This window comes from Bubalus bubalis, chromosome 6, assembly GCF_019923935.1.
Source record: "Bubalus bubalis isolate 160015118507 breed Murrah chromosome 6, NDDB_SH_1, whole genome shotgun sequence".
In the NCBI taxonomy this organism is placed as follows: Eukaryota; Metazoa; Chordata; class Mammalia; order Artiodactyla; family Bovidae; genus Bubalus; species Bubalus bubalis.
In genome coordinates, this window is record NC_059162.1 from 35,216,166 (window position 1) to 35,242,397 (window position 26,232).

General features: G+C 37.1%; 1 protein-coding gene across 1 annotated transcript in view; it reads left to right on the forward strand.

Annotated features, from left to right (window-relative positions):
- Positions 1 to 26,232, forward strand: part of LOC102416262 (calcium-binding mitochondrial carrier protein SCaMC-1) — a 58,204-nt gene that overhangs the window by 8,754 nt on the left and 23,218 nt on the right. Inside the window, exons 2-6 of the mRNA XM_006045130.4 lie at positions 2,659 to 2,785; positions 6,980 to 7,067; positions 14,521 to 14,632; positions 18,892 to 19,050; positions 21,246 to 21,398. Coding sequence (XP_006045192.1) covers positions 2,659 to 2,785; positions 6,980 to 7,067; positions 14,521 to 14,632; positions 18,892 to 19,050; positions 21,246 to 21,398 — 639 coding nt within the window. The remainder of the gene's footprint in view (positions 1 to 2,658; positions 2,786 to 6,979; positions 7,068 to 14,520; positions 14,633 to 18,891; positions 19,051 to 21,245; positions 21,399 to 26,232) is intronic.

Sequence of the window (26,232 nt, forward strand, 5' to 3'; positions counted from 1 at the left end):
AATTTTCTTGAAGAGATCTCTAGTCTTTCCCATTCTGTTGTTTTCCTCTATTTCTTTGCACTGATCACTGAGGAAGGCTTTCTTATTTCTCCTTGCTATTCTTTGGAACTCTGCATTCAAATGGGTATATCTTTCCTTTTCTCCTTTGGTTTTTGCTTCTCTTCTTTTCACAGCTATTTGTAAGGTATCCTCAGACAGCCGTTTTGCTTTTTTGCATTTCTTTTTCTTGGGGGTGGCCTTGCTCTCTGTCTCCTCTACAATGTCACGAACCTCTGTCCATAGTTCATCAGGCACTCTGTCTGTCAGATCTAGTCCCTTAAATCTGTTTCTCACTTCCACTGTAAAGTCATAAGGGATTTGATTCAGGTCATACCTGAATGGTCTAGTGGTTTTCCCTACTTTCTTCAATTTAAGTCTGAATTTGACAATAAGGACTTCATGGTCTGAGCCACAGCCGCAGTCAGCTCCTGATGTTGTTTTTGCTGACTGTATAGAGCTTCTCCATCCTCGGCTGCAATGAATCTATCTATCTGATAGATGTGAAATCTATCTGATTTCAGTGTTGACCATCTGGTGATGTCCATGTGTAGAGTCTTCTCTTTGTTGTTGGAAGAGGGTGTTTGCTATGACCAGTGTGTTCTCTTAGCAGAACTCTATTATCCTTTGCCCTGTTTCATTCTGTACTCCAAAGCCAAATTTGCCTGTTACTCCAGGTGTTTCTTGACTCCTACTTTTGCATTCCAGTCCCCTATGATGAAAAGGACATATTTTTTGGGTATTAATTCTAGAAGGTATTGTAGGTCCTCATAGAACTCTTCAGCTTCAGCTTCTTCAGTGTTACTGGTCAGGGCATAGACTGGGATTACTATGATATTGAATGGTTTGCGTTGGAAACAAACAGAGATCATTTTGGCATTTTTGAGACTGCATCCAAGTACTGCATTTCGGACCCTTTTGTTGACTATGATGGTTATTACATTTCTTCTCAGGGATTCTTGCCCATAGTAGTAGATATAATGGTCATCTGAGTTAAATTCACCCATTGCAGTCCTTTTTTGTTCGCTGATTCCTAAAATGTTGATGTTCGCTCTTGCCATCTCCTGTTTTTTCACTTCTAATTTGCCTTGATTCATGGACCTAACATTCCAGGTTCTTTTGCAATATTATTGCTCTTTACAGCAATACAATAACTACCCAGAACCTTTTATTTCAGGGAATGCTATCTCTGGTGACAGTCCAAGAAGCTAAACAATGACTTCTGTAACAGCCCCAAATGGCCAGGAATTGATTGATCACTGACAGTTCCCCCAATTTTTGTCACTGCTTCCAACTTAGGACCAACCAGAGAGAGCTAAATATGGCCTCCAACCAATCACACAGGGTGACCCACTTAAATCCGGAAGTTTTCCCAGGCCAGCAGTCTCCAGTCGGGGCACACTGGAAAACTCCTTTTTTCCTGCTATAAAGTTTCTCACTCTTCTTCCTGCCTTTGAGCCAAGACACAAGTGCAAATCTCAGTGTATGTGTTGAGTAATCAGAAAATAATTTCTAGATGAAAATCATCCTTAATCTAATTTTGAAAGTAATTAAAGATTAATAATTATTTTTTAGTGACAATAAGATGTATTTTCTTTTAAAATGTGATGATTGGTGGCATTTGAATCAAGACTATTTAGGTTGCAGATAAAAGAATTCTACTGATACTAGTTTAAACAAAAAAGACCAGAATTCTTTGTAGATGCCCTTTATTAGTTTGAGGAAGCACTACTCAGAGTTTTTAGTTTGCTCAGAATTTTTAGTCATAAAGATGTAGAATCCATCAAAAAATTTTTCCACATTTACTAGGGTAAATGACTTTTTTATTCTGTTACTGTGGTAAATTATAAGATTAAAAAAAAAAACATGTTAACCTAACCTGACATTATTGGTATACATTTATCTTTTGTGTATGTGTGTGTCCATATTATAGTGTTATGTATATACATATTATAGTATTATATGTGAATATATAGTATCCATTTTATGTTGTATTCATATAGTTATATACATAGTATATATATTATATTATTGTATCCATATACATTGGAAAATACCCTGATGCTGGGAGAGATTGGGGGCAGGAGGAGAAGGGGACAACAGAGGATGAGATGGCTGGATGGCATCACCGACTCTATGGACATGAGTTTGGATAAACTCCAGGAGTTGGTGATGGACAGGGAGGCGTGGCATACTGCAATTCATGGGGTCGCAAAGAGTCGGACATGACTGAGCTACTGAACTGAACTGAACGTTATATATATATATATATATATATATATATATATATATATAGTGTGTGTGTGTGTGTGTGTATGTATATTATTGTTTGTGAAATAATATTTCTCAAAACAGATGATTTTTCTTGATAGAGACAGACAATTTGATATGACAGCTTTTTATAAGGATCATCTTTAGGAAGAGGTCATGTAATTTTGGAAATTTAAAAGGAGAAAGACTATTTTAAACATTTAAATTTAGGTCAAGACTTTGTCTTCTATCTTGGAATTTATAAAATACATTTCTTAATAGGAAAATAGCCAATTTCCTTAAAGTTTTTGTACAAAAAATTCAGTATTTTTAACCCATATAAAATATCTCTATGTTTTTCTTTTTTTATAGAAAATTTTCACTACTGGTGATGTCAACAAAGATGGGAAGCTGGATTTTGAAGAATTTATGAAGTACCTTAAAGACCATGAGAAAAAAATGAAATTGGCATTTAAGAGTTTGGACAAAAATAATGATGGTTTGTCTTTATTTTCTGTTTATCAACAGTTATGAAGAAGCACTTCTCATGCTTCTAAAAGTCTAAAAGAATGTATATTTTAGTCTGTCTTTTTTAGATGATAATTACTGCTTGTGCTAATATTTGTTTTTCTTAGTATATGATTTTTATATAGAATGTTTTTAGTGGAGATAAGTTATATGTAGTTTTGTCTGATGAATCATAAACTGTGAGTAGGGCCTTTTGTGAAATATTAATTATGGAACCTTATGCTGATTTGACTTAAAGTTATGGTTTAAAAATAACAATTATTGTTTTCTTGCTCTCTGAGCAAGAGAGATTTATTTTTATTCATATTGAGCACAAGTGTTTTATGTTCTAAACTTTAAACAACTTTCAGATTATCTTATATTTGATAAGTCATTTTGAAAGAATTCCCTGTGATCAGAGAAGATACTCTCTGATTTTGAAAGCTAGAAAAGAAAATAGCAGATAGATATTTAAATATATACCTTCTGATTGGGATTATGGTTTTTCTATTTATTAGTAGCTTGGAGTTAGAGTCCCAGTCATGTAGGGCAAAAAGCAAGGGCCACAGTAGGAGAAAGGAAGCAGCTATCAAACCCTTATCACCAGAGGCAACCTTTGATAAGAAGAGGAAGTTTATTTTAAAAATGTATAATGTAGCCTCAGACCCCTCCCCATGCATAAGTGGTTGAGGCCATTCCATTCACAGATTTATTATTCAATAAACAAGTTAAACAAATAAACAGAAAATATGGTTCCTACCAGGGTAGGCAAACTTTTCTTTTTTAATAAAAGGCCAGATAGGAAATATTTAGCCTAGTGAGCCATGTGATCTCAGTTGCAGGTACTCATCTCTGCTGTCACCCTGCAGAAACAGCCTTAGATAGTATGTAAATGAGTGGGCATGGCTGTGTACCAATAAAACTTTATTTGTAAAAGCAAGCAACTGGCCTTATTTGGCCAGAAGGTTATAGTTTGCTGAAAAGTGAAAGTGAAAGTCACTCAGTCGTGTATGACTCTTTGCAATCCCATCGACTATGTGTGTGTTAGTCGCTCAGTCGTGTCCAACTCTTTGCAACCCCATGGACTGTAGCCCACCAGGCTCCTTTGTCCATGGGATTCTCCAGGCAAGAATACTTTAGTGCATAGCTGTTCCCTTCCCCAGAGGATCTTCCCAACCCAGGGATCGAACCCAGGTCTCCCACATTGCAGGCGGATTCTTTACCAGCTAAGCCACCAGGGAAGCCCAAAGTGAGTCACTCAATCATGTCTGATTCTTTGCGACCCCATGGACCATAGAGTCCATGGAATTCTAAAGGTCAGAATACCGGAGTGTGTAGCTGTTCCCTTCTCCAGGGGTCTTCCAAACCCAGGGATCGAACCCAGGTCTCCTGCATTTGCAGGCAGATTCTTTGCCAGCTGAGCCAAAAGGGAAGCCCAAGAATACTGGAGTGGGCAGCCTGTTTCTTCTCCAGCAGATCTTCCCCACCCAGAAATCGAACTGGTGTCTCCTGCATTGCAGGTGGATTCTTTACCAACTGAGGTATCAGCGAAGCCCTGGTTTATACTGAACCTTAACTTTAGTTAGATTCAAGGCAAGTTCCTTCAAACAAACAGCTAAATCCTTTGAATGGTTTTGATGATTGTTCAAATCTGTGACTCTCAGCTAGGAGGAACTGAGTTTGTGGTGGAAAGTAGTACTGTTAGGACATTTATTAGCACCCATAAACCTTACATTGTATGCCCTAAGTCTACCTTAGTCTAATCTTATAGCAAAATTCAATTCTTAGAGTCAACTTAGTTTCTTCCCACAAACTTTCATCCCACCCTGAACTCTCTGCATAGAAGGGACTGTCTATATAGTGTTAGGTCAGGCAGTTCCTGGGAGATGGAGCTAACTAAGGATCATCTCCAGATAAGTAGAGGCTGATCTACTTATATATGTATGGTGTGCACATATCAATGGTTAATTTCAGAAAGTTCTAAATGAACCAGTAGAAATAAAGGTGAAGTCTTTCTATTTTATTTTTTAATTGAAGTATAGTTCACTTATTATGTATTAAAGGTGAAACTTATGATACATTTGTAGTAGATCAAACAGTTTCCTCTAAATTTATCTTTTGTATATTTAAAAACACTTTCTCATTATAGGTTCATATTTATGTTTATTAGACTTTCATAAAGGAAACTGGGACTTCTCTGGTGGCTCAGTGATAAAGAATTTGCCTGCCAATACAGGAGACACGAGTTTGATCCCTGGGTTGGGAAGATTCCCTGGAGAAGGCAATGGCAACCCACTCCAGTATTCTTGCCTGGGAAATCCCATGGACAGAGGAATGTGACAGGCTATAGTCCATTGGCTTGCAAAAGAGTTAGACACAACATAGCGATTAACCAACAACAAAGGAAAGCATTTATAATCTATCCTAATTATTCATGTTAGGTTATTTTTATGTTAATAATAATAATTATTAATAATTATAAAATTATTTTTATGTTAATAATTATTATTATTCTGTATTTGAGAATTTGTCTACTTGATAAAATTTAACTGCAGAAGTAACCCCCAAGTTGTACTCACAGTACTTTTGCAGTCATTCATGGATTTGCATAGAGAAGCCACAAGCTTCATTTGCTTGGTGAACACATTTCTAGCTGAGACAGAATAAGGTGACGCTCTGCTTCCCTGTTGTAGCTTTTGTACTGTAAATAAGTCCTTCTGCAGCCTACTTGGTGCCATGTCTTTTGCATTTTTGTGTTTTTTTTGATGATTTCACTATTTACAATGGCTCCCAAGAGCAGTGCTGAAATGTTGATCCACATTCCTAAATGTGGGAAGGCTGTGAAGTGTCTTTGGAGAAAAATATATGCATCAAAACACTTTACTCAGACAAGAGTTATAGTGCTATTGACCATGAGCTCACTGTTAATGAGTCAACGTTAAAATATATATATATATATATATAAACTATATATATAATATATATATATATATATAAACAAGGTGTATTTAAACAGAAACACACAGCAAACAAGCTTTTGTAGTGATCAGTTGATGAGAAAATTGATGAGAAAACCAGAGGCTTACAGGAACCTAACCCCATATTTCCCTTAGGAACAATGCTTCCGTTTCCCTTAATTCTGTTTTCACAGTGACCTTATAGAAGGTAACCAGTGTGAATAATGAAAATCAACTGTATTTCTTTGAGAGGGCAATTATAAAGGTGATTATTCAGAATGGTGTTTGAAGACTTTCATTGCTGAAAAGTCTGGCTGTTTCTGAAAGCCTCTGGCTGTCCAGATTCTCATGCTGCTTCTTTCTTCTCCCTAGAAAGTTCTCTCCCAATCCTGTCATCCCCTCAAAGTCCTTCTCTTAAATGTAGTCTTTTCCTCTCACCACTAACAGTAATTTTTGTCTTCCTCTTTTCCTGGAGAACTTTGCTATTAATCCTGGTTTGGCATCAGACCGTCTCTTGTTTTGTTTCATCCTTTTCTATTCATACTAGTCTTAGGATCATCATGAGTCTGTGAACTGCTTCAGGGAAATGCAGTCTTACAATTTACTGCTTGTATTTTCTCTTTCTTCTTCTCTGTTTCTTCTCCTTTCCACAGCATGCTCTAATTGCTTTCATCATAATAATTTTCCTTCTTCCATCATCCTGCTATCCCTGCTTTCTTCATTTTTATTGCTAGATCTCTCAAAAGAATATTTCACACTCTTTGGCTTCATTTAGTCATTTTTCTACTGTCTTTTATCTCAGTGAATACATCTTTATGCATAATAAATACTTCATCATTTAATAAATGCATACTTTATATTTAAGAGATCCTACCTTAACTGAATTTACTTCAAAATTTAAGTGTGTTGATTTGTACGTCAAGTCTGTTGCTTCTTAATGGGGTTTCTTTGTAGGGCCATGTAAGCTCACTCTCTTCTTTCAATGGAATCATTATTTACCTACAAGGCTGTTGTGATTTTTGAGTGAAATAATATATGTGTACTTATTCAATATATTTGTTAAAATTTAAGTTGGTGTTACAGTATGTATTTAAGCAAATCTGTAACTCATCTAAATTCATAATATTACCTTAATCAGTTCAAGGCTTTCCCTTATAAAATAAGGGATTTGAAAGTCATATTTCTAAGGTCCTTGTCAGTTCTGAGTTTATAATTTTTATTTTTTAAAGGAAAAATTGAGGCTTCTGAAATTGTCCAGTCTCTCCAGATACTAGGTCTAACTATTTCTGAACAACAAGCAGAATTGATTCTTCAAAGGTAAGCTCTTCATCTATTGACAACTGTTTTTTGTTTTTTTTTTTAATATCCGGTATTAGAGATCTGCATTTGTAAGCATGGCTTAAAACAATTCTCTGCACCTTATCATTCCTTACAATATCTTTCCCCGCTTTTCTCCCTTTTCATTTTGTGTGTGCTCATGCACCTAAAGTGTAGGAATGAGAAAACTCTCTCAAGGCCTCCAGGCCTGGTGGAATGACAGGAAGGTGCTATGTCTCTACAGAAGGAGCCTAGAAGTTTTGGTGCTGTCTTTTTTCCTATTTGGTTTCTAATGTGACAGTAGAACTCATTGTTTCAAGATGAGGAGTCAAGCAGATGTATCACTTCTTTATCTTATGCATGACATGACTGGATAAGAGAGAAATCCTAAAGGTCTCCTCATTGACTGACAAAGAAACTGATTTGAAAAGAACAAACAAGTCGAATAAAAAAAAAATGGCAGAAAAACTGAACAGACATTTTTCCAAGAAAGATATACAGGTGGCCAACAGGCACAGGAAAAAATGTTCAACATTGTTAATCATCAAAGAAATGCAAGTCAGAACTACAGTGAGATAGCACCTCACACCTGTGAGCATGACCATCATCAAAAAGACCTCAAATAAGGAACGCTGATGAGGAGATAGAGAAAAGGGAACCCTTGTACTTTGTTGGTGGGAATGTAACTTGATGCACCCACTGTGGAACACAGTACGCAGGTTCCTCAAAAAACTAAAAATAGAGCTGTTTGATCCAGCAATTTCACTCCTGGGTACATATCAAAAAAAAAAAAAAAGAAAAGAAAAGACTATTTCAAAGGATGCATGCACCCAGAATTCATAGCAGCACTATTTACAATAGTCAAAAAGAAGCAACCTAAGTGTCCATCAACAGATGAATGGATAAAGAAGACATGGTAGATATATAAAATGGAATATTACTCAGCCATAAAAAGGATGAAATTTTCCCATTTGCAACAACATGGATGGACTTAGAGGGATTATGTGTAGTGAAATAAGTCAGACAAAAAAGATAAATACTGTATATTATCATTTATATGTGGAATCTAAAAAACTAGTGAACAGAAAGGAAACAGACTCATAGATATAGTGAACAAACCAGTGGTTACTAATCGGGAGATGAAAGTGGGGAGGGCAAAATAGGGAGACGAGAGGTGCAAAGTACTATGTGTAAAATAAATAGGCTCCAAGGATATATTGTGCAGCACAGGGAATAAGGCCAATATTTTATAATCACTATAAGTGGAGTATAGTCTATAAAAATTTTGAATCACTGTTGTACACCTGGAACTGATATATTATAAATCAGTTGTACCTCAATTTAAAAAAAAGAAAAAAGAGAAAATATCCCCCCCACCTCCACATAAAAAGAAATACCTGTTTCTTTCAGAAAATAGAGATACAGTTTGAACATTATTGCCCAGGGCAGTCAGATTTAGTGTGTTATTTCACAGGATAGAGTGATAATTTCTGAAGTCTAAGTGTCCTTGAAGGCTTTTTTGTTACAAATACAGTACAGGGACCAATTAAAAAAAATTGGTAACAGAAAATAGAAAAGGATAGTTACATTATATTAGTATTCTTGTCAGTGTTTTCAGTCTTCAACATTACCTAAAAAGTTTCTTCCAAATGGCTTTATTGTCATGTTTATCTCCTTTTGTATCTGTACAGGTAGCATTTTCCTCCCTTCTGTCTATTCAGAATTTCTTCTGCAAGCTGCTGCTTAATAGGAAAGCCCAAATCTCAGAGCTATGCATTGGCATCACTTTTGTTAACATCGGATCAGAAAGGCTTTCCTGAGGAAATGTAAAGCTAAAACATGAAAAGGAGATAAACAGCATTTAAAAATTTTTATTTTTGGCCTCACTGTGTGGTGTGCGGTTTCCCAACCAGGGATCCAACCCATGCCCCTTGCAGTGGAAGTATGGAGTCCTAACCATTGGACCACTAGGGAAGGCCCTTAAATAGCATTTTGAAAGTGGAATATGGGGTATGTAATGTTCTGCCCCAAGGCCACATTTTTCCAGGAAACAGAGTATTTCTCTGATTTGCTGGCCAGAAATCATATTCCTATATTCCTTTTGATAGCTTTAGGACCAATGCAAATTCCAGCCTAAGCTCCAGAATAAATCACAGGTAATATAGAGGGTGGATTTTTAAATGACGCTATATAATTATATATATAAATATTTTATGACAACCTTATTGATAAGTAGTTTACATACAAAAAAAATTCATTCTTTTAAAGTGTACAGGTCACTTGTTTTTAGTATTTTCAGGGAGTTGTGCAGCCATCACCATTATCTAATTTTGGAACATTTTCATCAATCCCCAGAGTAACTGTATCCACTAGCAGTCATTCCTTAGTCCTCCCCTGCAAGCTCCCAGCAGCCGCTGATCTACTTTGTCTGTTCAGGACATTCACAAAAAAATGGAATCATTCAGCATGTGACATTTGTGTCTGGCTTTTTTCACTGAGTGTGTTTTCAAGCTTCATCCATGTTGTAGCATGCATCACTACTTGATTCCTTTTTTAGACCAAGTTATATTCCATTTTATGTATATATCGCACTTTATTTATCCATTCATCTACAGATGGACATTTGGGTTGCTTCCACTTCCGATATTTTTTGCTTCCAATATTCAGCTATCCTGAATATTGCTGCTATGAATATTTGTGTACACAGTTTTATGTGAACTTGTTTATAATTCTCTTGGGTATATACTTAGTGAAGAATTGCTGGATCATATGGTAACTCTGTGTCCAACTGGTTGAAGAACTGACAGACTGCTTTCCATAGTGATTGCACCATTTTACAACCTCAGCAGCAGTGTACGGAGGGCCTGAATTTCTCCACATCTTCCCTGACGTTATTTTCCGTCTTTTGATTTTAACCACGAGTATGTGGTTATGAAGTGGCATCTCATCATGGTTTTTTTGTTTCCCCAGTGGCTAATGTATATTATTTTGCACTGTTAGGCTATTACTATTATTATTAGCATTTATACTTTTTCAGTAAAAATTTTAGAATACGTTTGGATTAGAGAAGAAGCTCAATTTTCCCTTTTATGAGACTTCTTTGTTACTCGCACAAAACACTTTACATCTGAAGCTTCTGGTCACCAAATATGTGGGGTTTCCACCCACAACAGGCAGTTCTCAGCGATGCCAGCTGGATGTGATACAGTGTAATTCAGTTCTAACATTGTTGACCTGGAGGTAGTGTCAGATCCCACAAGTTCAGGGCTTAGTTTCACATGACTGCTCCCTACTTCAGATGCCAATCACAAGGAGTAGGAGGTCCCTAGGTTACCCACATATTCTCTCTGACTTGGCTACAGATCAGAGGTTCCTATGACCTTCTCCCCATTGGATTCAGTTACTTGCCAGATGGGTTCACAGAACTTGGGGAAATGTATACTTGTGTTTATCAGTTTATGAAAGCATATAAAGGATACAGGTGAACAGCCAATAAAAAGATACACACAAGAGGAGGTCTGGGAGGGTCCCGAGCACAGGAGTTGGGATGTCTCACCCTGCTGGTGTGTTTATTAACCAGAAGCTCCCTGAATCCTATACTGTAGGGATTTTTATGGAGGCTTCTTCACATAGTCATGATCAGTTATTAACTCCATTTTCAGTCCCTTTTCCCTCTCTGGAGAATTGGGGGCTGGGGTTGGGAGGGAAGGGGCTGAAAATTCCAAGCTTCTGATCATGGCTTAGTTTTCCTGATGACCATTCCTCATCCAGGTGCCCAGCCAGAGTTGCCTCATTAGAACAAGAGATGCCCTAGAGCTTGTATCACTTACAAAGTAGAAGGGCTGTAGGGACTCTGTGCCAGGAGCAGGGATCAGAGACCAAATTATACATTTTCTATTATCTCACAATTGTGTTTTCAGTAGTAGAAATCACAGATTTCCCCTTGAGGGCTCAGCCATCAGTGTGACTCATATATCTCCAAATGTCAGTTTCTTTTCTGCCATTTCACTGTCTCCTACCTTTTCCAAGACTGAATTCATGGAAAAGAAATGTGAAAGGTGCTGTTTGAAACAGCTGTGGCTGAATCATCAGAGTATGAGACAGGAACCATAGCCTATTGAAATATAGCCTCCTAGTTCTCCTTTTTCAGTAGAAGATGTGGTGGGGAGTAGCTGAAATAGGTGTCTCTCCCAAATATGTATGCTTCATGTATCTTTATCTTCTGCTTTCAAATAAAAAAGCCACTTTTCTTCTAGGCTCTCATCTCCATCCATCTTTCCTCTCATTTCCTTACCTCTAGTTCCCTCTCTACATCTATTGAGGACATTGGCACTTGTCAAATGGTCATTTTCTCTTTGTCCAAAGTCCTAGGAAACCGCAGTATTCATGCTGGCGGTCCCCCTTACTTTTTAGCATTAATGTTCCTCACTTTCCTCAACACCTGAGCCTTTTATTCCATTTTGCTTCAGTAGCCCACTCTCTCTCCAATTGTATCATAACTTGAAGCTGCTCCTCCTCCGAAGTCTTAAATACCTGTATCCTACCTTATGAGCCTTCTTCCTCTAGATTCTATACTGCCTTGCTCCTCTGGTACTTGCATTTTGACTTACAGACCTCTGGCCCCTTCATTTCCACCAGTTCATCAATCTTCTCTTGATTCTTTCACCATTCCTACTTGCTTTCTCCCAATCCTGAACTATCCTCTCAGTTGTTCTCTTTGCCCCAGCATTTGGACTATGAAGTATCTCCAGAGAAAAATGAAACTGTACTGATCCAGGAATAACCAAGACATTCTTGGAGAGCCATAAGGAGCTGGGGGCCTGCTCCATCAGATTATCAAGAGTTGTTATAAGCTGTAATTAAGATATAGTGAATGGTGTTGCTACACAGATAGACAAATTGACAAATGGAACATACCCTCCCAGTAACAGACTCATCCATGTTTGGGATTTGTCACACAAGAGAAGTAGCTTTGCAAATCCCTTTGAAAAGAAGAGACTATGCAATAAATGGTACTAGTGCTTCTGATTATCCATGCAGACAGAAATACAGTTGGATACCTGCCTTACGCCATGCATAGAAATCACAGAAATAGAAGGCAAATTATGGTTACCAAAGGGGAAAGGGTAAGGGGAGGGATAAATTAGGAGTATGGGATTAACAGATACAAACTACTAAACACAAAATAGATAAGCAACAAGGATTTACTGTATACCACATATTCAGTATCTTGTAATAACCTGTAGCAGAAAAGAATCTGAAATATATACAACTGAGTCACTTTGCTATATACCTGAAACTAGCATAATATTATAAATCAACTATATTTCAATTAAAAAAAATCAAACTAAATGTGTAATACCTCTAAGGGAAAAATAAGCAGATGTCTACATCTCAGTATAGGGAAGAGTTTATTTTAAAAAATACAGAAGTCAATAACCATAAATGAAAAGATTGATAAATTCAGCTATATTAAAATTAAGAGCATCTAGGAGATCAGACCAGTTAATCCTAAAGGAAATCAACCCTGAATAGTCATTGGAAGGATTGATGCTGAAGCTGAAGATCCAATATTTTGGCCAGCTGTTGCAAAGAACTGACTTATTTGAAAAGACCATGATGCTGGGAAAGAGTAAAGGCAAAGGAAAAGGGGGTGGCAGAGGATGAGATGGTTAGATAGCATCACTGACTCAATGGACATTAATTTGAGCAAACTCTGGGAGATAGTGGAGGACAGAGGAGCCTGGCATGCCACAGTCCATGGGGTCACAAAGAATTGGACATAAATTTAGCGACTGAACAGCAACAATAATTCATGGATACTATAAATAAAGTAAAAAGACACAGTACTTGCTAATTTATAACTTGAAGGATTAAATCAATTATATAAAAAACTATACACATTTAAGAAGAGGACACAGCCCATTAGAAAAATGGGCAAAAGATATGAACAAGCATTTCACAAGAAGAAAAAAATGGATAGCAGATGAATAGGATAAGTTGGTCAACTGCATTAGTAATTTGAAGAGAAATACAGTTTAAACCCACCACGGGACTATCTTAAGTTTGTTGACACTGAGGGTTCTGTGGCTGTAAGCTAGAGCTTAAAATTCGTTTATTCATTTAGTTAGTAATTTGCTCTGTGCTAGGCACTGTTTTAGACACTTTGGCCATATCAGTGAATAAAATAAACAAACATCCTTGCCTTGTAGAGGATGTTTGCATGTGGAGGGTTGAGGGGTAGGATCAGACAATAAGCAATTGCATTAAAATGGAAAACAGTACTAAAAATAGAGTAATAAATATGGCAACCCTGAAGAATAATGTTATAAACATCAGTAGTAACTAGGACTTAGGCAAATATGAAATGTTAATACCTGTGTGCTAGAACAAATGAAAATTTAAGTGTAATTTCATGTATGCAGATCAAAGTTAAAAGTGGAGCCAGAAAATATCAAAAATATCTGAAAATAGCATTTTATTTGTCTGTTGTCTTTATGCATCTCTTTCACACAATTCATAGAATAAATAAAAAAATCTGGAGGAGATGCTTAAGCTTTTTTTTCCAGAGATATTCATTAATTAAACAAATAATTGAGCACATTCTTTTTGCTGACCACTTTATGTCCTGGGTCTCTCAGTAGTGAACAAAACAGTCAAAATCCTGGGCAGTCTAGAGTCACTTTTAGGGGAAAAAACAGGTACAAATGACAGTATTGCCAAGAAACTTCTAAAACAAGCAAAAAGTTAATGAAAAATATTCAAGGCTACAATATATTAACCGTAAATAGTGAAGATAAGGTACTAGGATTTCTTAAGACTCAAAAGGCCGAATCACCAAGTTTGATTTTTTTTAAATTCTGTTTATTTTTAATTGATTGATGGTTTCTTTAGAATAAATTTTTTAAAATATATAATCACTGCTAGTTTTCTTAGCATAGAGAAAACTGGAGAAGGAAATTGAGAGCGTATATTGATTATATTCCAAAGTTACATCCAAATGTTAAAATAGAACATTAAGAACTGTCTTCCTGAGCCAGTGTAAGAAAAATGAATCATTAGTTTATTCATTACTACTCCCTAATTTTTTTTTTAATTTTTGAAAATTTATTTTAATTGGAGGCTAATCACAATATTGTGGTGGTTTTTGCCATATAGTCACATGAATCAGCCATAGACTATCCCCCAGTTTTATCTTTGTTAGCTCATTGACTTGGAGTTTGATGGAGCACCAAAAGTAGCTTTTGGTGAGATCTATAAATTTGGAGTCCTTTTTTATTTAAAATGGTTAAAACTAACAGATCATCAAATGCTTGTTGCCATTTGCCATTTCCAAAAACCTTAGAAGAATATTAAGTTGGAAGAAAAATTGTCATTCTGCAACATGGCCAATAATGTTACTTTTATTTAAAAATTATATTTTATTTTTTAATCAGCTTCTTTTTGTTTTCAGCATTGATGCCGATGGGACAATGACAGTGGACTGGAATGAATGGCGAGACTACTTCTTATTTAACCCTGTTACAGATATTGAGGAAATCATCCGTTTCTGGAAACATTCTACTGTGAGTCCACTTTATGTATTAATTGTCACTTATTTGGAGCTGTAAACCATTGGTATAGTTATTATCCAGGAGTACTCTGCAACACTTGTGGGTCAGGCACCTAAGTCTCTGTAGCTAGCTCATTGACTTATAAGAATTCTACATACTTTGTTAAGTGTGGGGACTTCCCTGGTGGCTCAGACTGTAAATCATCTGCCTACAATGCGGGAGACCTGGGTTTGATCCCTGGGTTGGAAAGATCCCCTGGAGAAGGAAATGGCAACCCACTCCAGTGCTCTTGCCTGGAAAATCCCATGGATGGAGGAGCCTGGTAGGCTACAGTCCATGGGGTCACAAAGAGTCAGACACGACTGAATATCTTAAAAAAAAAAAACCAACCCAAGACTTCATAAAGATTGCAGATGTAGTTCCTATGTTTGCCATTCACAAAACTTGGAAGAGCTACTGCCTTCCAGAAATCTTGTGAAGATAAGCTGCTCAGCTTTTATAGCCATTTAAGGATTCTGCCTTCAGTTCAGTTCAGTTTAGTTGCTCAGTTGTGTCTGACTCTTAGTAACCCCATGAATTGCAGCATTCCAGGCCTCTCTGTCTATCACCAACTCCTGGAGTTTACTCAAACTCTTGTCCATCAACTTGGTGATGCCACCCAGCCATCTCATCCTATGTCGTCCCCTTCTCCTCCTGCCCCCAATCCCTCCCAGCATCAGAGTCTTTTCCAACGAGTCAACTCTTCACATGAGGTGGCCAAAGTATTGGAGTTTCAGCTTCAACATCAGTCCTTCCAATGAACACCCAGGACTGATCTCCTTTAGGATGGACTGGTTGGATCTCCTTGCAGTCCAAGGGACTCTCAAGAGTCTTCTCCAACACCACCGTTCAACAGCATCAATTCTTCGGCGCTCAGCTTTCTTCACAGCCCAACTCTCACATCCATACATGACCACTGGAAAAACCATAGCCTTGACTAGATGGACCTTTGTTGGCAAAGTAATGTCTCTGCTTTTTAATATGCTGTCTAGGTTGGTCATGACTTTCCTTCCAAGGAGTAAGCATCTTTTAATTTGATGGCTACAATCACCATCTGCAGTGATTTTGGAGCCCAAAAAATAAAGTCTGACCCTGTTTCCACTGTTTCTCCATCTATTTCCCATGAAATGATGGGACCAGATGCCATGATCTTAGTTTTCTGAATGTTGAGCTTGAAACCAACTTTTTCACCTCCTCTTTCACTTTCATCAAGAGGCTCTTTAGTTCCTCTTCACTTTCTTCCATAAGGGTGGTATCATCTGCATATCTGAGGTTATTGATATTTCTCCCAGAAATCTTAATTCCAGCTTGTGCTTCTTCCAGCCCAGCGTTTCTCATGTTGTACTCTGCATATAAGTTAAATAAGCAGGGTGACAGTATACAGCCTTGACGTACTCCTTTTCCTATTTGGAACCAGTCTGTTGTTCCACGTCCACTTCTAACTGTTGCTTCCTGACCTGCATGTAGATTTCTCAAGAGTCAGCATAGGTTATATATACATATATATACAGCATATAGAAACTGTATAGGTTTCTATACAGTCAGCAAAAACAAGACCGGAAGTTGACTGTGGCTCAGATCATGAACTCCTTATTGCCAAATTCAGACTTAAACTGAAGAAAGTAGGGAAAACCACTAGACCATTCAGGTATGACCTAAATCAAATCCCTTATGATTATACAGTGGAAGTGAGAAATAGATTTAAGGGACTAGATCTGATAGACAGAGTGCCTGATGAACTATGGACGGAGGTTAGTGACATTGTGCAGGAGACAGGGATCAAGACCATCCCCATGGAAAAGAAATACAAAAAAGCAAAATGGCTGTCTGAGGAGGCCTTACAAATAGCTGTGAAAAGAAGAGAAGCAAAAAGCAAAGGAGAAAAGGAAAGATATAAGCATCTGAATGCACAGTTCCAAAGAATAGCAAGGAGAGATAAGAAAGCCTTCCTCAGTGATCAGTGCAAAGAAATAGAGGAAAACAACAGAATGGGAAAGACTAGAGATCTCTTTAAGAAAATTAGAGATACCACAGGAACATTTGATGCAAAGATGGGCTCGATAAAGGACAGAAATGGTATGGACCTAACAGAAGCAGAAGATATTAAGAAGAGATGGCAAGAATACACAGAAGAACTGTACAAAAAAGATCTCCATGACCCAGATAATCACGATGGTGTGATCACTCACCTAGAGCCAGACATTCTGGAATGTAAAGTCAAGTGGGCCTTAAGAAGCATCACTATGAACAAAGCTAGTGGAGGTGATGGAATTCCAGTTGAGCTATTCCAAACCCTGAAAGATGATGCTGTGAAAGTGCTGCACTCAATATGCCAGCAAATTTGAAAAACTCAGCAGTGGCCACAGGACTGGAAAAGGTCAGTTTTCATTCCAATCCCAAAGAAAGGTAGTGCCAAAGAATGCTCAAACTACCACACAATTGCACTCATCTCACACACTAGTAAAATAATGCTTAAAATTCTCCAAGCCAGGCTTTAGCAATATGTGAACCGTAAACTTCCAGATGTTCAAGTTGGTTTTAGAAAAGGCAGAGGAACCAGTGATCAAATTGCCAACATCTGCTGGATCATGGAAAAAGCAAGAGAGTTCCAGAAAAACATCTACTTCTGCTTTATGGACTATGCCAAAGCCTTTGACTCTGTGGATTCTGCCTTAGGGAAGAGTAAAGGTTACAGGCTGTTACTTTGTATAGATAATAATATCACTGAGATAATATATCTCAGTACCTCATGCTTGATATGGCCAAAGATCCCTTCTGAAACTTGCTTGTTCAGATTTATCTCTGGAATAAGGCATCTATGGTAATAATCATGGAAGGTTAAATAAATGTTTGGCTCATCTGCTCAGCACTGCACACCTATATCTCTGTATTCCTCAAAACTTTCAAATTTTAATTAAATTCCATTAATATCCTGCTGAAATATCTTGACATAAATAAAAATTCATCTCAGTGTGCAATCTGTTCCTGGAAACAATGGAAACTCTTTGAGAGAATTTTAATTTTTCTAATAGGCTTGACTTCTATACTTATTCCTGGATTTCAGTACATTTTATATGTACTAAATGAAGCCTAGCATTCACATTGCCACTAGTAACAATGCCTAATCTTACCTAGAAAATTGTAAAATGAATGGTGACAAATGCGGGCAGAGGATGAGATGGTTAGATAGCATCACTGACTCAGTGGACATGAGTTTGAGCAAACTCCAGGAGATAGTGAAGGACAGCGGAACCTGGTGAGCTGCAGTCCACGGGGTTGCAGAGTCAGACATGACTTTGCGACTGAACAACAGAAAATGATTCCTTTTCAACTATGAGTATAAAATAATACTATATTAGTAGTTCAGTTTCCTTGATAAAATTTATGCTTATGTGAAATCATGTTTACATGATCAAATTATTATTTTATCTTTGGAGATAGTTAATAGTTGAGGCTATAATCATGTATCCATTTTTTTGATAGTAAAAATGAAGTAGAGGGTTTCTATTGTAGCATAGCTTCTAACCCTGACACTCTTACCTATAAAATCTTTTACACTAGAACCATTTAGATAATAAAGCTGTAAAAATATTATTATACAATTTTGTTTCTGTCAAGTTATATTTGTAATCCATTGTAATGTTTAGAATTAGATGGAAAGGTAGATAATTTTAAACAATACCTCCCTGTTAGCTAAATTTTTAAATGGCAAGTTGGATTTATAAAAATATTTATAGACAGGAAATAAGTTTAGGGGCATTCACATTACAATTTTAATTTAATTTTCATTTATATATTTAGAGCACATATCATGATAGAAAATATAATGTAGATATAACTTTGAGATAAAAGGAGTATCTTTGAAGAACTGACAAAATAATTCTTTCTATAGCTAGTAAGATTCTCTACATCTGATAAAACACTGCTCTTTCATTCTAACTGAGACCTAGAAAAGTTATCCTGAATCTGTTAAGAAAGTTTGTAATTGTTGGTATTGTCAATTTGTAATTACTGTTAATTTTCATTTCTTATGGACTGATACTTGTACTTTATTTAGTGTAAATAGGCTATTTATAATCCTAAATGCTCAGATTGGCTCAGTATAATACTTTCTAAGGATTGAAACTGATCTTTATAAAATAACACGTAATTCTTCTCTAAAAGAAACAAACCTTCTGGAATGATCTATCTTTAATTGAAGGAGCCTTGGGATTTTTCTTCCATTTTAACAGGGTATTGACATAGGAGATAGTTTAACTATTCCAGATGAATTCACAGAAGATGAAAAAAAGTCGGGACAGTGGTGGAGGCAGCTTTTGGCAGGAGGCGTTGCCGGGGCCGTCTCTCGGACAAGCACGGCCCCTCTGGATCGCCTGAAAGTCATGATGCAGGTGAGCTTTAGGACCCAGTGTCTAAGTGTGTCCAACATATTCTGAAATAGTGAGAAATGTGGTACTTTGAAGAAAGATAAAAGATATCTCAGTAATAATCATACCTTTAAAAAGGAGTCTCTCATTTTTATTGCTATTAATCCTAAATTCAGTCCATGTAAATATTTACTTTAAATTGTTGGTACGTATGTATGTGCTCAGTCACTCAGTCATATCTGACTCTTTGTGACCATATGGAGTATGGCCTGCAAGGCTCCTCTGTCCATGGGATTTTTCCAGGTAAGAATACTGGAATGGGTTGCCATTTCCTTCTCCAGGAAGGTGTGATGAACATGTGTGTGATGAACTTTTAATCTTGGCATCCTGTGCCTATTCAAATGTTTAATTAGAAAGGAAAATCTCTGGCCATTGTTGTAGTACTCTCCTTAAACTACTTATATTTTCCTTCTATTTTATGTACTTTCTTAAGAGAGGGTTTTTTCTGGAATCTAGACTGCTGGAACAAGGATGTAATTTAAAAAGTTATTCTAAATCTGAGGTTAGCAGAAGGGACCTGGTTTTATAGATTGACTTTGCTATTTACTAGCAGTGTAACCCTGGCTGGTCAGAGTGGAAAGAAAGAGGAAAAGGAAAGGATTAATATTTGGTGCTCATTATGGTAGCCCATTTAATCTTCTAATAATGCAGCCAGGGGATTTTATCCTCATATTATCTGGCTCAGAGAGTTGAATAACTTTTCCTTCACAACAAATTAGACAAGGAATGAAGTGTTTTTGACTGTATTTCTCATACTGCCTGAAACCCCTGAGGCTTCATTTTCTTTCATTCTAGAATGGGAGCAAGACTATCTAGCAAGAGTGGTAAAAACATTAAACAATGTAAGTTATGGGAAAATGCCTGGTAGGCTGGAATACCCCCTAGAACACAGTAGTTGCTTTAAGAAGGTTTTTTAAAAATTGTGTCATTGTTCCTGTGGTCAGTACTTTTGTATTTGTCCTTAGATTTCTGTACAGAATGATTTCTGACAATATTTTCAACTAGAATTCATCTAGAATATATCTACATCTCAAAATATATTTAGGGGTAATGATACTGCTTTAAAGAGAAAGAAGAGAAAAACAGCATGTATTTTTGTTTTTAGGAATGGTAGTAAATTGACTTTGAGAAATTTTGAATAAGCACTCATCTTTCCTTTGTCATATTTTACTGTGCAGTTTATTTAAAATAAAATGGATATATTTCAACTTTATTTCCTACAAGTTCAGAAAGTTTTTCAAAGTACCTTTGGATTCAGTAATTCACAGAACTCACTTTAAGCTTTTATACTTATGGTTATGATTTATTGTAACTAAAGATACAGATTAAAATCAGCCAAGGAGCAAAGAGCATAGGGCTGAGTCCATGGAAGAATCAAATGCAGAATTTCTGTTGTTTTCTCCCTGAAGAGTCACAGTGTGTTATTTCTTGGCATCAGCCTGTGACAACTTGCACAGAGTTGCACACTAGTCAGGGAAGCTCACAAAAAAGAATAGCTGACTTCTTTATTTGGGGTTTATTATATGTAATCAGTTTTAGATAGAGGCAAGCATAGGGTCTAGTTTAAGCAACTATGACATTGGTAGTATGAGTCAGGTAATTTATCGATACTCTCTGGGTCAGGAGTTCACACATGATACCTCAAGTTAAGCCATAGAATGTACAGGTTTTGTTTTTGGTGTCAGGCTATGTATGTCCTAGTCTCTATGGTTCTGATAAACATAATATCCAAATTGTTTTCAGTCCTATTTATATTTCATGTCTGTCTTATTTCTCAGGGAGGAGGAATAATATATTGCCTTCACTATATTTTTCTAATTTGTCTTACATTGAACTTGCTTATATGCCAAAGGGTGTTTCATAGCCTAATAAGTATTAAGTTGGTTCATTTTATCTTATGGGTGTTGTTCATGATTTTAATTTCGATCATGTCTTCTCTGCTTTCCCAAAATGAGGATATCAATTTTTCTTAGATCAGGCTTCTACAATGGTGGTAATAGTTCTTCCCATTATATATTTTCTCAACCTTCTATATTTTCAAATACATCTTTTTGTAGTAATAAATAGTATTGAAGGAAAGAGAGTGGTTGTATTGCTGCTTTAGAAATAGTAATGATAGCATCTCACCAGTATTTTATATCATTTTGCTTTATTTTTAGGTCCATGGATCAAAATCAGCGAAAATGAACATATATGGCGGCTTTCAACAGATGGTGAAAGAAGGAGGTATCCGCTCGCTTTGGAGAGGAAATGGTACAAATGTCATTAAAATTGCTCCTGAGACAGCTGTTAAGTTCTGGGCGTATGAACAGGTAATAGTTATCACCTATGGAATTTGTTAACAAGGAGGAGTCAAACTGATTCAATAACAATTAAAATACCATGCATTTTAGATTATTATTTTAATACCTGATAATTTTCCACATATACTCTATGAAGAATTTCTGTTACAGGAGATTAGATTAATTTAGAGATTCCACACTAAATTCTGGGATTCTGAATTTCATATTACTTATATCAGAAAGGTTTTTGTGTTTTCTAAGTAGCTCTTAAAGGAAATGCAAGATTTTAGCTTACTCATTTTGAATTCAGAATAGAAGTTGCACATGAACATAAGTTTTTATGAAAGTGTCCCCATCCAGAATCTGGAAGGAAGACTTTTAAGTTCAGATTCTTTGTGTAATCTGACATTGCTATAAAACTGAGTTGAATTTAGAATGAAAGCTCCATCAGTTGGGGGCTTGGCTGCTTCTCCATGCACTCTAGCACATGGACAGAGCCTGGCATGTGATAAGTCTTCAATAAGTGTTGAATGAGTGAGTGAATGAGTAAATGAATGAATGTGATTTACTTCTGAATTAACCTTTCAGTTAATTTGATGTTAAGAGGAAATACACTAGTAGATTTTAGAATTGGCTTCTCTTTATGGTCAGTAGCAGAGTTGTCTAGTTAAGCATGCACAAAATTATTCTTTCCATGATTTCTTTTGTCATTGTTAACCATAGATAATAAGAACCTTGAAATTTAACTCCACCTTATATGTTGTATTATTTCAGATAGATTTTTGATTATTTTTGAGAGTGTTTAGTTTTTTTATTTTTATTTTTTTTAGTGTTTAGTTCTTTAGCAACAGAATACTCTTGAGAAGGTTACAAAGTCTAGAGGAGTCTTTTCTTGGCTTATAAAAATAGAGAAGCAAAGAAAAAAATTGAAAAAATCTAGCCTCTATGACTTAAATTATAGCCTGTCATTGGGAAGGATATTTTCCCTCTATGAAATCATGAGTTAGGGCTTACATTTTAGATACCTATAGGTTATTCTGACCACATACTGGATTTTATGATAGGAAAGCCAGAGCCTAAAACAAATATTGAAGTATATTAATAAAACCATTATTCCATAGGCAGGAAGTCAGTATTTGTGGAAGTTTGTATTAGTGTAAGCAGATATGTGTGTTACACTTCATGCTATTTGGCTAATTTTCACCTTGGACACCACCAACAGGCATCCTCTGCTTCCATCCAGCCAGACTCCTTTCTGGGTGCTCTTCACAGTATTCTAATTTCTGCTTGATAACTTTTCTTAGAGATCAGGAGACAGCTCTCTGCACAAGGTGGTACAGTGTCCTTGTGGTGGTCTCTGGGGCCTGTTGTACCTGTTTATTTTCTCTCCCTGGTGTAGGTCTGTTTATCCCTCAGGGCTCTGTTAAGTCCAGCTTCCTATTAGAAGCATTTCCTAAGCATCCCAACCAAAACTGATGCCTCACCTGCCTGACTTCCTTAGAATACTATATTATGGAATATTCAGTTTTCCACTGGATAATAGAAAACCCATTCTTTTCCCCAGTGAATTGTAAACTACTCTGGTTTAACTATTATGCCATATATATTCTCAAATTTCCCAGAGTACCTAGCTAGCTCCCTTCTGGATTCAAATAGGTTTTGTTTCATTGAAAAACTAACAGTTTAGAAAAATGGAGAAAAGGATAGTGTCAGCCTGGTATGTAGATGTCTTAAACACATCAACAGAGGATAAAGTGGTGGTCCATTTTGGTTCTCACTGGTGTAACAGTGCGGTTTTATCAGGATCAGGGAGGCAGTGTGGTGGTGTGTTCTCATGGTTTCAGCTGCCATCTGTATTCTAACTGCCTTCCCTTCTAGCATTTTTCTATTCCTCTTGGTACCTACACATCCACCTGTGCACTGCATATCTGTACATCTCCACCTAGATATCCCAGGGGTACTTCACAGTCATCCCTCCACTACCCCCACTCTAGTCACACAGACACACACACACAGATACACACGCACACATCCCATTCCTCTTTCTCTAGGTCTTACGGTGGTAAACATGATTCAGCACTTTACTGGAGAGTTATTTCCTCCAGCAAACCTTCCCTTTGTTTTCCTCTGTTAGAACTTTCATCAGAATTCAGTATTGAATTCAGGACTGTGAGCTTCCTTAGGCAGTATTTGTTTTCAGTGTATGTTCCCAGTTCCGGAAAATCCCTGTTGAATGAATGAAAACAAAGAACTGCCAGAGCTGGGTTTGGAGCCCAAGGTTGCCCTCAGTTTTAAGTTCATTAAGATGAAAGGAAAGATAGGTATTTTGAACAGAAGTGGCAGCCCGTGGACAGAAATGTAGGCACGGGAGAGCATCATTCACTAAGGAAGCTGAAGTTTCACTGGGCTCAAGTGTCATGGAGTGTATGTCCAGGAAGATGATGATGAAAACAGGCTGGACAGATAGGCAGGAGCCAGATGTGATGGGAGTCTGGATTTTATCCGTGGGGAGGACATTATTGAAGTGTCCTATGTAGGGAAGTGGAATGAGTGTATTTGCATTTAAGATCAACCTGGAAAGTAGAGGTGTTGGAAGAGAGTGAGGCTCTATTGGAGGAAGGAAGACTATTTAAGGAAATAATTCAGGGATTCAGGTAGGAAATGATGAGTATCAGTATAAGGCAGTGGCTGCAGTGATTGGCGAAAAACTGATGTGAACTGAAAAATATTTGGGGAAATAGAAACAACAGAACTCACTGAGTGGATGTGGAGGTGAAAAAGAAGAATCAAGAATGATTTCTGATTTCTAACTTGAGCAACCAGATACACAGAAAAGACAAAAAGAAGAATCAATCTTGAGATCAAATGACAGGTTGCATTTTGCACAGGCTGGGCTTGAGCTCTTTCTGTAACATGTAGAAGGAGTAGACAATAGGACCTTTGATCTCTGATAGGTTGTTATTGAGGTGAAGGCTTTGGAATGGATCACTCAAGAAGACTTACAGAATGTGACGAGTTCTGGGGATAGGCCCAGGGAGAAGTAGAAGGAGAAACCTGCAAAGGAGACTGAGAAGGAGCAGCCAAGGGGACAGAAAGGAATTCATAGAAAGTGATGGCCTAGGAGTCAGAGGAAGAAGAGACTTTCATGAAGGGTAGGAAATATGATAAAAAGTTTTATCTTTTAGGATTTATCACCTCAGGGATAGGAAAACTTGGTATAAATGTTTCAGAGAAGTAGTGAGGTGAGAAACCAATTGAGATGAGCTAAAGGGAATGGGAGGCGAAGAGAACTGGACAGTAGACACCTTTGTTAGGAATTTACCTTCAATGAAAGGGAGGAGAAAAGACAAAGGAGAGAGTGAGAATGGAAGGAAGTTGGATTTTGATATTTTGTTTTCATGGCATGCCTGTGGCTGAAGGAAGCATGTCAGTACAAAGAAGGAAGTTAAAAAATACAAGTGAGACAGTTAGATAAGTGTTGCAGGTATTCAGGGAAAGTATGTGTGTCGGGTAGGAGTGGAAGGGCGGGGAAGAAATGTTATCCAGATTGTGGCAGGATTTGCCTTTGACTGCATGGAGAACTCTTCTCATGTCAGCTTAGGAAGAAGTGAATGTGGGTGATTATGCGGGAAGTGGACAAAAATACCAAGATATCCTTGCCTGATGGCCTCTTTGTTCTTCCTTGAGTTCCCAAGAAAGGACTTTTTTTTTTTTTTTAGAATGAGGGAGGAAGTGGTACTGGAAGCTGGAGGAGAATGGAATGGAGAAGGTTGAAATAGATATTCTGACAAATGGACAGAGAGTTGACATGGATAGGGTGGATGGAAAGAAAAACAAATTGGAAGAAAGAAAGTAAAGAAATTGAAATCCTGAAAAGGTTTTCAATGGCTTTGAGAGCCCATCTAAACCTCCTTTGAAAAAGTCAAATTCTGTGGCCTTGAGCAAGCCTCTTAAAGCCTCTGTCACCTGACACCACATCCCTGGGGTAGAAACTAAGCTTGGTGACATAGGGTTAAGCCCTTGTCACTTTGCCTAACCCTGTATCTCTGTCCTCAACTCTTCCCTTTGTGCATGGTATGTTTTGGGGTGCAAAAGCCCCAAACCCGTACTCTTAAACTATTTATTCTCTACCAGTCACTAAGTATTTACCGAGTACTTTTGATGGGTGCTTTGGGTTGGGGTACAGTATGTAAAAGATATGTCTTCAAGGTTCCTATTCATATGCAGGACGGTTTTCAATAAATTGTATTTAATGATTGTGATGATCTAACATACAGGAAAATTAATAGAGCCTATGCAGAAGAGAAGTTTTGCTTATTAACATTAGGATGTAGTTCAAGAAATAGAGGCCATAGAAACATTGACTTTTGGGGGAGGCAGATATCTGCCATTTGGGGAACTTTTTGAAATTGTATTCAATTTTTATCATGAGCAGAGAAGTACAACTTTACTAGGACAAAGTATTCCTGTAATTTTGCATTAAGTTCTTCTGATTTTAAGGAATTGAACTCTGGCTGGCTCAGGAAAGCCAGGTAGGGGTGGTGGTAGGGGTCACTGTGGGGATGCCTGGGGCATTAAGGGGAGGAGCCTTAGGGAGTGCAGAAGTGGAACCTTGCTGACCTGTCCCTTCTCCATGTATCTGCTTCTTTGTCACTTTGTCCATTTCTCCCTCTGGTATCAGTGCCTAATTACACCATGTCACAATTCTAGGAGAAAGAATCTGATTTGCTTGGCTTCTAACCACAGTCTAATTTGGGCAGAGGTTTTCTCTCCAAGCTGTATAAAGATGATAATGATAATAACAACAACAATGTTTATTGAACATTTGCCCAGCACTGTGCTAACTGTGTTACATGTATTACCT